Consider the following 14,296-nt stretch of genomic DNA (forward strand, 5'->3'; position numbering starts at 1 on the left):
TATAAAAACAGCACAGTTATCTGTCTGCAAACACATGAAAACACAAATGCCTATCACAGAATTGTTTCTACATGCACACACACTGTCAATACGAATGTAGACTAAAAAAGTACTCCCTACACTTTAGCAGGAGAAATACATTAGTCTGATTAAAATCAAAATAGTCTACATACATCCCCTCACAATTAAATAACTCACCTTTCAAGTTGTTTTGTAGATTAAGAAGTATATCAGTCACACACCAGATATCAGTCACACACCAGATTTTCTTATACAGAATCTCTGCACTGTGCACCTGGCAGCAAAACCAAAGAATTGCAGAGTTTCCCTCTTATTTTCCACACATATACATGTAAACATCGAATCACATTCCTTCCCACATAAATTCAAAACCAAACACACATTTCTATTGGTTAAACATTTCAACCCTTTCCAAATGACATAAATTTGTACCCTTCCCCCTATCTGCCTTCTGCCTGTTACCATAGAAACAGGTCATGGAACACTGTACTGAGCACACAGGTCACAAGTTCAGCACACAATGTTGCTAATCAAGACAGCAAGTGTGCTTGACTTTTCAACATATCAGCTTATCATATATAATGTTCCTTACAATCAGTTTTTGTTAACCAATAAGAATCATGTGTTTAAAAAACAGAAATATGCACCCTACCTTTCAGTGTAGAAGGTTGTCAAACAACCAATGATTTCTTGTCTTTTTTCAAAACTGCATCTTAGCCACCATTTAAGAAAATCTTACTTTCCAAACTGCCATTTCATTTACAGAGACCATCTGAGTGCATCCAGACCTCCTTTCAAGATGCTTAGAGTGTGGATTGTGGGACACAGCTATATTTTCTGGAGCCAAAGGTATGCAGAAAACAAAGGCATTCACAAAGACCTAGGTTTGCCAAATGTAGACAATAAATGGATTGGACAGAGAGGGTTAAAGTGGCACCAATTGATGCCATTGGTGAAATCCTTCATGCATATCCAACACCCGGACCTCATAATAGTGCACTGTGGTGGCAATGACCTAGGCACTTTGACTGGGGTAGGTCTGGAAATGCTTATGAAGGACACCTTTGCAGTACTGATTTCACTTTTCCCCAAAACTGCCTTTGTGTATTCTAACATATGCCAAAGGCAGAAATGGAACTGGTCCGATCATTTTTGTCTACAAATTGAGAAAGCTAGGAAACATGTGAATAAATCTGTTTCTGCTTTTCTCCGAGACTATAGAATGGGGTCCATTTACAATAACAATCTGCGCTTTCATATGCAAGAGATGTATAGGAGAGATGGAGTACACTTTCCTGATGAAGGAAACAGAGTCTTCCTCAACAACTTTAGACTCTGTATAGGTACTTACTTATAAGTACCAAAAACTCTCAATGAACACAACGGCTCTTTTTAGAACTACTCAAGAACAAAACACTTAAGCTTGATGTTTATCTCCCAAAAATTTCATTTTTTTTTTCCTTGGATCCGCGCACCCAACGCGAGAGAGTCCGTGCACCCAACGCGATAGGATGCGTGCACCGTGCGCGCATTTCGCTTTTTTTTTTAAAAGGGGGCCCCAGGGGGTCCTTCTGGGACCCCCTAAGCAGATCTAGAGAGTCAGAGTATTTCCACACTGCCCCCTTTATATGTTTTACACACTTATTCCCCTTGCTTCTTCAGCCTCGCTTCAACCAAGGCAGAAAATGAGCGCCAACATTTCCTGGTTTCGAATGTAGACAGACACTCGACAGCCAATTAGCATTCAGCGCGTGATCGTCAGGGTGCGCGCTCGGTTCGGGGAGGGTGCGCTTACGGTGCGGGTAGGGTGCGCGGATCTTCCCCGGCCATAGATATCACTAACTTTTTTACCCTAATTTTCTCAGGAACTACTGAACAGATTCTCACCATTTATGCAAAAGGCACGAGTCTGAACTGAGGACTACCTCTTTGCCAAATTTGGTGTAATTCCGTTCAGCGGTTCGGGCTGTAGCTACGACAACAGATCCTATGGGAAATTGCATGGGGAAAACGCGTTTTGGGACCCCCCTTTTTTCTCGGCCCCCGCTTGACGAATCACCACGAAACTGGTAGGAGTAGGGTAGGAGCGGAGGGGAGCTGGCCAAAAGTTTGGAAAATTTTGCGAGGATTCATCAACCGGTGCCAGACTTATTGGGAATAGAATGTTGCGGATTTCCTATGGAAAATAGGTCCTAACTATAACTATCTTCTGGCGACCGCCAGTAGATATATATATATAATATATTGGCTCATGAGTTTCAGAAAACCACATATCATACTCCAAAGTCCATCTATAATCTTTTATTTCGAATTTCTCCTTTTTTGGTATACATCTTCCTCAGTTAAACATGAAATAGTTGTTAAAGCCTTCGTACATTTATCACAGTTCTTCATCTTTAGTTCTGACAAAAACAGCCTGTTCTTCATCATTAGTTTTGAGTATGATATGTTTTTTTTCTCAGACTCATGAACCAATGTACTAAGTCCCTATGTCAGTAACAGGGAATTGATATTCAGCGCTGAGCAAAGTGTTTATTTTCCCTCTGGTGTATACATATATCAACTCCAATTCCTCAATTGAAACGAGACACCGACACAAGTGCTTGATTTTTTTTTTACTTCCCACGTTTTTTATTATTTTGCTATATACATGCAGCTAAATTCCTTGATGATGATGTCTTCTTTTATCATAAGAGTTATCCTTTACAGTTGTGCTTTCAAACTGAGTTGACAATAAAGAATTAGTGCGCAATGTTAGCTTCTGTGACATGATTTTCTGCCTATACACACACACAGACATATAGATATATATATACAGTGCTAAGTCTTTTGCCATTTCTACAGTAAAGTTTTTAAGCATAGGACTAGCACAGTGCTATTCATGCCGAGCTGTTAAATGACAAAAGTCTTTTACCTTTACAGGCACAGCAATACAGCTTTGAATTGGTAAAAGTCCTATACTTAAAAACTTTGCTGTAGAAATGGAAAAGTACTTTGTCCCTTTCTAACTCGGCATGGATGGCACTGTGCTAATCTTATGCTTAAAGACTTTGATAGAAAAGCACACATTGAGCAAATTTAGAGTGTCGCTGGTGTTGAGGGTGCTCTATACAGGAGCTTCATAGCAAGAAAATTCAGCTTTGTAATAATAAGGTGACAAAATGTAGGCTTTTGAAAAAGAAAAGTGGCCTTTATCCCAAGCAATCACAGAAGCTCGCTAAGTTAATTTGATGTACAGTACTTGTCAAGAATGAGCATTATATCTGTTCTACAACTTTTTCTTAAGTTTAAGTTTGCTGAAAGGTATGCAGGAACATGCAGGCCACATTCGATAATGTTGACTTCTCACAGGCAGCGTCATGCAAAAATGTGATCTTCACCATCTAAGCATTCTTTGTTGCTCGTACTGTCAAGGGTATACAAACCATTTGAAGCAGGGGATCTTCTTAGGATACATATACCTAGAAGGGTAGGTAGGCATTTTCTTTCATGGAAGCCTAGTTGCATTCACTGCATTCAACTATCCCTTAATTTGATCAGTGTGGCGATGCCACGTATGGGGACGGTGGGGATGCGAGGGCGGCAATGAGTCTCTTCAAAAAGACATAATCACAGAACAGACTTGTAATAGATACCTGCCTCTCTAACAATTGCCATTTCTCAAAGGTTACAGGATTCAGCTAGGAAATATAATTAACAAAATATTAGAAATTCACTTAAAAAACTAAAGGTTACACGGACCTCAAAGTTAGGAAATAACATTAAAAAGAGTAGAAATTCACTGAAAAAAACTAAGGTTGCAGGGACATGATAGTTAGGAAATAGAATTTTAAAAAACTTAGAATTTAACTGAAGAAACCAAAGGTTACAGGGACTTTATAGTTAGGCTCAGATTTCACTTGTACAAAACCAGTTAAATTCAGCAGTTATAGTTACCTGAGCTAACTATAAATTATTCCCTCACAATGTACTGCTTATGACCTCACATATTACATCACTGATGACATGGTCAGTGACATCACTGATGACATCTCAAATGAGCCTGGGCGCCTTTTTTATGAAGCCTGGGTGGACATATAAAAAATATAGGAGGGGGTGCCCAGGTCCCCCCTACTAGGGCTTATCAAAGCCCTGGGGACTGCCACCTCCCTGGGGCACTTTTAATAGCCCTGGGGACTGCCACCTCCCCGAGGCTAATTAAAATCAAATCAGGGGCCTCACAGACTCCCCTGCCCCAGGGAACAGCACCTCCCTGGGTCTAATTTCCTTAATATGGAGGATCCTGGCAAACCCCCTGCCCCAGGGACCGCCACCTTCCTGCGGCTAATTAGAATAATAGGGGGGGCCTCGCAGACTCTCCCTGCCCCTAGGAGGCCACCTCCCCGGGGCATCCTGTTTTTTGTTTTTAGTAATGAGGCCCACTGCCCCGCAGACCACCATCTCCCCAGGGCACAAATATAATAATTATGGGGGTCTGTTGCAAACCCCCAGCCCCAGACACCTCACCTCCCCAGGACAAAATTGGAGAAAGGAGGGGGGCCGCATGTCTCCCCTCGTGGAGCCCTACATGGCCCTGGGGACCGCCACCGCCCCCAGGGCCGGCTCCAGCAATGTCCAGGGTTGCTCATCCCTGGGACATTGCAGTTTTCTTTGGCTTTTCGGGAGCCTTGCTTCCGCCAAGCCATAGCAAACAAGTGCTCAGCTTTCAGCAAGCGAGAGCACAAAATGCTTTTGCTTGCTGAAAGCAGACCATGTCTGTTTCCCTGCCCACTGTCAAGCCAGCAGTGAAGCAAACGTTGCTTTGGGATCCAGGGAGCTGCATGTTGGCAATGCCAGCTCCCGGAGGAGGCTGGGAGCTGGCAGGGACCACGGGAACCTTCACGCTGTCTCCAACAAAGAGGTCAGGCCCCGGGGAATGGGGTTTCTGGGGCTGGAATTAGCCTGGTGGGAGGGCCACGTGGCCCCCCTTCCTAAGAAATAACAAAAGGTAAAAAAGCTGGCAACTCACCAGAGGTCCCGCCCCCTTTCTCTGCTACTCTGCTAAAGCACATCGTGGTGCGCTCTTGGTTGAGGGATGAAGTCCCCTTGGTTGCTGAGGGTCATTAGGGGCCAACACGACCTTCTGTTAGCTCCACACACAGTCGGATTGCTGAGAGGTGGTCAGAGGCCATGATCCCTTTGTTCACCACTCTGCAAACGTGCTTCTCAGCTCACTGCTGGTGGGGGGATGAGGTCCCCTTGCCTCTTGATGGCCTCCGGACTAAAGTGGACTTCTTCCCCCAACGAGAAGTGCGCCAGGAGGCAAATTTGCAGAGTGGTGGAGAAAGGGGGCATGGAGGGCTAGTTGGCCCCCAAGGACCCTCAAAATCCAAGAGAACTTTATCCCCCAACTAGTTGTGTGCCAGGAGGTGCGTTTGCAGAGTGGTGGAGAAAGGGGGCGTGGCCATCAAAAACCCCTCAGTGTGGGACTTGCTTGAGGTAACAGCATGGGTAGTTGGCCCCCAAGAACCCTTAGTACCCAAAAGGACTTCTTCCCCATACTAGTAGGGCACCAAGAGGCACGATTGCAGAGTGGTGTAGAAAGGGGGTGTGGCCTGCTATGAGGTCTCAGAAAATCTGCCGTATGGGACTTACTGGAGGCAATAGGAGAGGTAGTTGGGCCCCTCAGGACTTGTTTGGGGGGCAACTACCCCTCCTGTTATTTCCAATAAGTCCCACAGTGGGATTCACAAGATGTCTTAGGAGCCACCCCCCCCCCCCTTCTCCACCACTCTGCAAACACTGCTTGTGTTGCACTACTAGTTGGCGGATGAAGTTCACTTTACCCCTGAGGGGTCTTGGGGCCAAGAAGCCCTCCTGGTACCTGCTGTAAGTTCTACACAGTGGGATTCTTGAGAGCTGGTCGGAGGCCCAGCCCCCTTTCTCTACCACTCTGCAAACGTGACTACTAGTTTAAAAAACCAAGAAATTCACTGAAAAAACTCAAAGGTGACAAGGATGTTATAGTTAGGCTCAGGTTTCACTCGTACAAAACCTGAGAAATTCAGCAGTTCTAGTTAGCTGAGCTAACTATAATTCGCACCCCCGCAATGCAATGCATATTACTTTACTCATGACATGGAATGGTCAGTGACATCACTGATGACATCCCCACATACATTTTGGGGCAGCTGAATTTGAAAATGTATACAACAAATTCACTTTTGCAGGTGTAGTGTACCTTAATGTTGTGGGTTTCCCTCCCTTAATGTATTTCTATGATATTCTCACCATTCTGACACACTTTGCACTTATTGCGCAAGATTAAACCTTCTCCTGGTTGTAAAAAAGTACTTCTCTCAATACTCACATCACTCTTTGCCAACTTGACCCTCATGGATTCAGCTTTTCTGAAAGTTGTCATGGGTCTCCTAGATGAATCTTTTCCTATGAGTGGATCCCTTCTCAACAGATGCCAATGCTCATGCAATATTCTTCTTAATCTTTGATGGTAGGTGTGATGAACCTCTGCTTTATCTTGCCTTTGTCACGACTACCTTTGTTTTTTAACAGAATGCTCTCTCTCTCATTACTATCTCTATTCTGTTGATAGCTTCCATCAGAGTTCTTGTCCTATACCCCTGTTCGTTAAACCTCCTTACCTTACCATGTCATCCTGCACTGCCTTGTAACTCTGGTCTGTGCTGCATATCCTCCTAACTCTTAAGAATTCACCATACGGTATGCATTCTTTAGAGGTTGTGGTGGAAGCATTTAGCATGTAGTGTGCTATTCCCTGCACTAGGTTTCCTGAATAACATAGGGACCAATTGTTGCTCCTTCTCCTCAACCTTGATATTCCAAAAAGTCTACTTCCTTGGCACTGATGTGGCTAGTAAATTTCACGTTCAGATAGTTGGAGTTGATCTCTGTAACACACGCCTCTGCTGTATCTTTGCTGCCTCTCCATACTACAAAAGTGTCATCTATAAAGTGCAGTTTCAATGTAATGTGGCTATTATACTAAGTAAGGTCCTTTCTGCAAGAAATGCAGGGAACGTGACCCAGTGGCTGAACAGGAAATCCAGACGAATTTCAACAGATAGAAGGCTAACCAGAGTGGAGTGAAAGCTCTTAATAAGAATAAAAGTAACAAAGAGTGTTAACGATGGGTGTAACATGGGTGATTATTAATATCCTATGTCTATGTTTTACACCAATTATTTGCTACTTTATACTTATTCAGTTTCTTGTTTCAACATCTGCAGCATAACTATCTTTGATTCCGAAATATAAGGTTTTTAACAAAAAAAAGCACAGGACAAACCTACCATCAGAACAGTTCCTTGTAAATCGTTACCTAAGAGGCAGGGTTTAGTAGCTATAGTCCTGCAGCAGAGTGCACAAATGTACTTGTATCTAAATGGGCTAGTCGGAAGACCATGCACATCTAACAAATTAAGGGTCTGATTTAGAGTATGGTGGATGGGTTACTCTATCGCAAACATGACAGATATATAGCCCACCTTATTACAATTTCCTTATATCCTATGGCACTTGTAATATGGCGGCCAATATATCTAGCCCGTTTGTGACTGTGAACTCATCTGGTACTCTAGATCAGTCTCTAATTTTGCCCTGAAAACTCCCTAAAGAAACCTAAAAAAGCGTGTTCGTTTTCTAATACATTTGGAGCAATTGAATCATGCATAAGACTGAGTCGCACAGAAAACCCAGGTAAAAACTGATGAAGACAAAGTGTTGGTGCACAATAGAGCAGGAAACAGAAACCTTCTGGCATAAAGGGCCTTGGCATAATATCCAAGGTAGATATCCCCAAATCCTAGGGTATAAGTAGGCTTTCCTGTTTTCAGTTTCTATTTTTGGTAAATTCTGGTGGGGTTTTTTCAGTTTTTTCAGTACCTTAAAAAACAGTAGTGATCACTAGTTACACATTTTCGTGCCATTAAAAACAACAGAAACAGTGTTTTTCCAGTGTTTATGGAATTTTAATGTAACACCTTTTTCATATACGTAGCTGAATTACTGCAAATACAAACAATAGCACTCCAATCTTTATTGTACTTGGTAGGAACTGTTTTCAGCAGCATTCCATGTGACACTGTGTTCCATGTTTACCAAACGTCTGGTGTCATGTTTTCACCACTATCTCAGATGCTTGGTGACAACATTCTTTCACATATACCTGTCACTACATCTTTCATTGAATGGCAAAAGCCTGGGGTGTTTGGCAATTCACATACAATAAATACTGACCCACTAGAAAAGGGGGATGAGGTATCAAAGGATTTCACCCATTCTCTGTCTGTGGGTTAATATGATGATACATATTAGGAACGATTCTTAAGAATCCAGCCATTTTACCTATCAGTGAAATCAAATGTAGCCAAAATATCAAATATGATTTTGATATTTCCTGATTCTCTATAGTTTATAAAATAACTAAATAAGACCTAAAACATGCATCTAAACACTGCATCTTTAGACCAAAGACAACTGAATAAAGCAAAAGGAAGAAGAGACTGGGGGCATATTATCAACGGAATGCGATAATTAGCGCAAAGCGCGCTTAGCGCGTCTTTTACTATCGCAGGCTATCCCTGGATTACATCGCCGTGTTAGCGGTCATTAGCAACGCTTTGCTCAGAGGCGATGTAAAATCCATCGATAGCGATGAAAACCGACAACAATCCAGTGATATTTTGACTGCGCTAATGTAAAGCTTGCTAATGAGCAGGCCTGACAATCCACCTCCCATTGACTACATGGCTAAGTCAGGTTTTAATCAGGTGTTAAATCCCAGCGATAATCGTGGTTAGTGCGACTTTTATAATCACTTTGCGGGTCCGGGCCGCATTGGTAATAGAGGGAAGTTGTGTTTGCGACTGTTTCCATGTTGTTTTAGTGAGGAACGCCTACTTTGCATATTATTAGCGATAAATATCGCTGACATGCAAAGAGGCAACAAAAATGGCTGCTATCGCACGGAAACAAGCGCTAACGTATGTTAGCGAGTCCTTGTTGATAGTGCGATAGGAAAATCGACACTTTTCCGGTGATATGTGCCGGAAAAGCTGCAAAACCTCTCTTGATAATATGCCCCACAATCTTTTAGTGACATCCCTAAACAACAAAACTCAAGCAGAGTAATGGCAGCCCAGTTTTTCTTGATGCTACCTTGTATAACAAAGTTACATTGTATTGTACCCTTCAGGAAGAAATAAAAATGACTCTTTCACTCATCTTTTCCTTTCTTTGAATGGCACTTAGTTTGTGGTTGCAAATGTGTTTTTTCAATGTTTATATGTTTACACCAGTGATGGTTATTTTCCTTTCGGTGGGGTTTTATCAGTTATTATAGGTTTAAACCTAAAACCAGGTATAAGGCTAAGCAAAGCTGTCAGGTTCCGATGTAGCCTGTTCATATTTTGAGCCTTCTGTGGAGGCCAGCCAGGTAAGAATGGAAGAACCAGATTGACATCCCAGAGGAAGCTGCTGCAGGAAACAGTGTGTCTCTGTAGGCAAGTGCTTTATGAAGTCAACTGGTATGTTCACCCTTCCTTCAGGAATGCAGTAATCTGGAAGATGACTAGTTGAAATGGCAGTTAAAACATTTTTCACAAACACTACTTTCTCTGTAAGGTAATTTTACACATGCTTCACACAAGTAATTTTAATGTTGTTTTATTTTGTTTTACTATTCCTTCGAACAGAACAATTTCAAAACAATGGCAAGCTGAGAAAGAGAGGTGTGTTTCGGGATGGACAATATTCCTTACTAATGATTAAAGGCAAAATACCTTACTTCTTGTAAAGATATTTTGCAGTTAAAAATGGGTTTGCCAACATGTGTAGTAGTTTGACAGCCATTTTATTTGTCTGCTACTTTTAAATGGATAGAATCATATATGGCATACATCTTCCTTTAGCAGTTTCTGTCAATACAAGCAGACAATGCCATAAATGTTTGTAAAATTAGTCAAAACATATGGTGTGTTGGCAATGATAAAAAATATTCACACAGTTTTAATTTGTGGAGCAAGAGAAAGCCAGAGAAAATAGTTTGCTAAAATATTGTTAATAGATTATTTTGATACACAGCCTTGAGTACAAGGCCTGCTAATTGAAGATCTTCTGTACCTAGAGTCACCTGTTTTAATAGATGTAAACTCTTAGCCCTCATACCCCTCTTGTCCTGTGTATACTAGGCCTGGGTGGTGAACTTCACTCTGTTTGTGGAGTTTTCAGCTCTCAGCACCCCACGGAGCTCACGAAGTGCAGAAAACTCCCCTTCGCGATGTGCAGCAGAGTTTTTTCCCCGCGAACGGTAAGTTTGCGATCGTGAACAGTAAGTTTGCGAGAGCGAGCTGCCGCTCGGGTAGAATTTCTACCCGAGCTGCAGGAATACTCGCACAAACTGTAGTTCGCACTGCACTCTGCCACTCCTGGAACTTAGCAGAGTTTTTTGTAACTTTGCGGAGTTCCGCGTAGCAAAGCTACGCAAACTAAGCCCAAGCCTAGTGTATACACTGTTGGACCTGACATTTTTGGCATGGTTTCCCTAACCTTTTGTCTTCAATCCCCCTGTTTCTGCTGACTTTACCCCTGCAAATCAATGCTAAAGTGCTTGTGCCCTCTCCCTAAAACATGGTGATATTGCTTACACCCAATTGGCACATTTAAGTTACTTGTAAGTCCCTAGTAAATTGGTACTGCCGGTACCCAGGGCCTTTAAATTAAATGCTTCTAGTGGGCATGCAGCACTGATTGTCCACCCACTTAGGTATCCCTTTAACAAGTTTCAGTCCTGTCATTACCGCCTGTGTGTGCAGTTTTAAACTGCCATGTCAGCATGGCAAAATACACTTTTTCCAGGCCTAAACCTTCCTTTTTAATACATATGTCACCCTAGGATAGGTCCTAAACAGTCCATAGGACAAGGTGCAGTGTATTTAAAAAGGTGAACATGCTCTTTTAACTTTTACATGTCCTGGTAGTGAAAAACTCTCATAGGATAACATTAGGTTACCTTATCACATTTTATGATCACTTTCAATTGGGAGCAGGTAGCAACCTTGAGTTTGGTGTCTAGAAAATTGTAATTTAAAATCCTCTTCAATGGTAAAGTAGGATTTTAAGTCGCAATTCTGAATATACCACTTGTAGACAGTTGGCATATTCTTGTCCCAACTATTTAATGCCTGCAGCCTGTAACCTGGGTCACATGACAAGGTGTCGCTGACAGTTGGTCTTTGTGTATTTCTCCCAGATAGTAAAAAAAAGAGGGAATAGGTGTTGGCAGGATGGGCCTCCTCTTTCAGGATGAGGGGGAGGAGCTGTCACTTGCCACATTTGCACATCACAAAGACTCTGCCTCTGCACACTCACAAAGGATTTCACACTAGACTTTTGTGCCCCTAGACAAGATGGAGCCAGGGTAGAGTGAAAGAAAATTCTAGACACTTCTGTTGGGGGTAAGGCTCTACGAGCTTCTCCCACTTCAAATGGGCACCAAGTTTAAACATTAGACCCTCAGATCACTTCTGGACCTGTGGACTCTGCCAGGAAGAAGGCCTGCCCAGCTGTGAAGTCTGCGCTGCTGACCTGCTTGCGGACCAATGACGTCTTTGCTGTCCTAGGTCTGCTGTTGCTGCACCAGGACTCATCTGCTGCTGTGAGCTGCCCTGCTGAATTCAGCCTGCTTGTGTGGACCCAGGACTCCAAGAACTCTCCAATGGTCAGTAGGCTGATCCCCTGTTCAAAGCTACAGGGACATAACAAGGCTCTTTGATGTTGGCCCAAATCTTTGCAACTTGACGCAGCAGGACACAGCCCACCATCGACTCCGTCCCAGCGTGGCGCAGCTCGTCCTTGATGCCGACACAAGTCCTTGTAAGCCTTGGCAGCTTCTGCAATGCCAACGCAGCGCAACACCGACCCGACGCAATATATCACGTCCTTTGCACCGACACATCACTCGGCAAGTCTCCGCAAGCCTGCCGGCTTTCTTGATGATGACTCAGGACCTTGTATTGCAGGCCTCAGCGACGGTCATCAACTTCCCCGCTGCACGACACATCTTGACGGTGGACCTCTCATTGCAGCTCCTTGTTGACAGTTCTTCGGCTCTAGCCCAAGCAGCTCGATGCAAGGACTTTGCATCAAGAAGTCCAGGCTACAAGTTACTTTCAACTGACTAAACTCAGCCCTGCATCATCCTGCCTGTGGTCAGTCTGAACTTATGACTTGGAACCAGTCTCCGTCAACCAGATAGCAGTAGTTGGTGCTTTTTACTTCCAAGTGTTTGATTTTCACAAAGCCTTCAAATTTACATATCTCCGGTTAAGCTATTTGGGTTTTTGTCATTTTGGTGTGAAATAATTTGTTAAAATATCATCTGTTTTTCTAAATTGGTGTGAGATTAGATTTTTTTGTGTGTTGTGTTTTCACATTATTACTGTTTGATGTGCTACATAAATACTTTACACATTACCTCTAAATTAAGCCTGACTGCTTTTGTGACAAGGTACTAGTGGGTTGGTCACAGATTAATTTGCTGTTTGCTTATGGTTTATCCTGACAATGATTGTGGCTGCTACTTGGGTAGGGTTTGATCCTCCTCAACCAGTAACCCAGTTTCTTACATCCACCTTTCTCAGAAGCCGACAACCTCTCAATTCTCACTTGATCTCACTCATTTCTTTCTGCCAACCTCCAGCCTCTCCCATCTTCTTCATGTTGTGCTCTCTCACTTTCTGCTCCTACGACGTTCTTAAAAAGGCTATTGCCCTCTGAGAATACAGCACCATATCTTCTGTTGCTACAAAGTAAAATTAATTTACTAGATGAGCTGACATAGTCCAGTGTGCTGAAAATTGCATAGACTAGTATACATGGATTTAGAAGAAATAGAACACCAATATTGGTATCTACAGATGTTTTCTTAATAGCCACTAATGATTGCAAAAGATTGCTATAGCAAATGTTTGTTTTATTCTTCCCTGCTTGCCTGGTAATGACCTGACGACATGTTTATTTGCAGGTATAGAGATGGTCAAGCCATATACTCCAGTGTTTGGTTCCTTGCAAAACGATTCCCAAGTACCATTATCCACGGCAGATGCAAGAAAAATCTTACTAATGATCAAGATCTATCCCACTGGTGTATTCACTCAGCACATTGACAGTCTTCAGATAGGTGAGTTTTTGGGTCCTCAGTACAAAACCTAAATGTCATTTTGCCAATGACTGCATATCAAACAATATCCAAAGTAGAGAGCCTTGTCTTATCACGTGGACTAACCAAATGTCCATAGGAGGAAAGCAAATGCTTTTTGCGAGAAAAGCCCTCACCCACCTGGGTTGTTCCTAGGTGACATGCTTCATCATTGGGATACTTCCTATTCCGCTACGGATGCACTTCGTACTCTTGTAAGGAGTGGTCTCAGGGAGTGAGAATAATGTCCTGATGACTCCACAGAGAAGGTTGGCAAAAAGATGTAAGACCGAGAAGGCCCACTGAAACACCCATGTACTTCCTAACTTCTTTCCCAGATTTTAATCATACTGAGTGGGGCGTATATTAAAGTAATTATTGCCACCAGACAGATATATTTAACCCACAAATAAAACTCCTCGTCTCCTATTCTCTTAGAATATCTGCTATATTTCAGTCAGTTCTCCCATGTAATTCACTTGTAGCAGCAAGTCTCGTTCCATAGTGGAACGGGAACTAACCCAATGATGACGTATGTCACCAAGGAGTACCCCTGGTGGTTGAGGGTTTTCCTTAAAAAAAACATTTTTATTCCTCATAAGGACATCTGGTTAGTCCATGTGATAGGCAGGGCTCCCCACTTTGGATATAGTTTAAAATTGAGGAAGAGAACCTTCTTCATGATTAACTCTTCTTCCCCTCACATGTCGATATGATGCGTATCCAACAAAACACTGCTTAATTTATCATATATTTAAATCCTTTCAAAACCTATATGATTTGCAAATTGTTTATTATGGATTGCTCTGGGTAATTATGTAGGAGCATAGATATGTATGAATTCCTTAGGTAACATGTGTGATAAAAGGTGCAGTTTCATAATGTAAAAATATATTTGTTTTTTTCGCATCCCACTATATTCCCTTTATCCTTTGTACCTTAAAGAGGGAGATACACATGGGGCAACCTGGGGATGTCAGTGTAAAATCTCGCAAAGCCTGTCAATTGCATTATTTAAGCAGGTTGTCAAGTCTGTGACTGTTGAACATCTTTGACTGG

General features: G+C 42.5%; 1 protein-coding gene across 2 annotated transcripts in view; it reads left to right on the forward strand.

The window, feature by feature from the left end:
- CYB5R4 (cytochrome b5 reductase 4) overlaps positions 1 to 14,296 on the forward strand; it is a 1,096,425-nt gene that overhangs the window by 846,277 nt on the left and 235,852 nt on the right. For both annotated transcript variants that reach the window (XM_085611035.1, XM_085611036.1), the window contains one exon: positions 13,064 to 13,219. In XM_085611035.1, the coding sequence (XP_085467161.1) occupies positions 13,064 to 13,219 (156 nt within the window). The remainder of the gene's footprint in view (positions 1 to 13,063; positions 13,220 to 14,296) is intronic.

Source organism: Triturus cristatus, chromosome 6 (genome assembly GCF_964204655.1).
Source record: "Triturus cristatus chromosome 6, aTriCri1.1, whole genome shotgun sequence".
NCBI classification, from domain to species: Eukaryota; Metazoa; Chordata; class Amphibia; order Caudata; family Salamandridae; genus Triturus; species Triturus cristatus.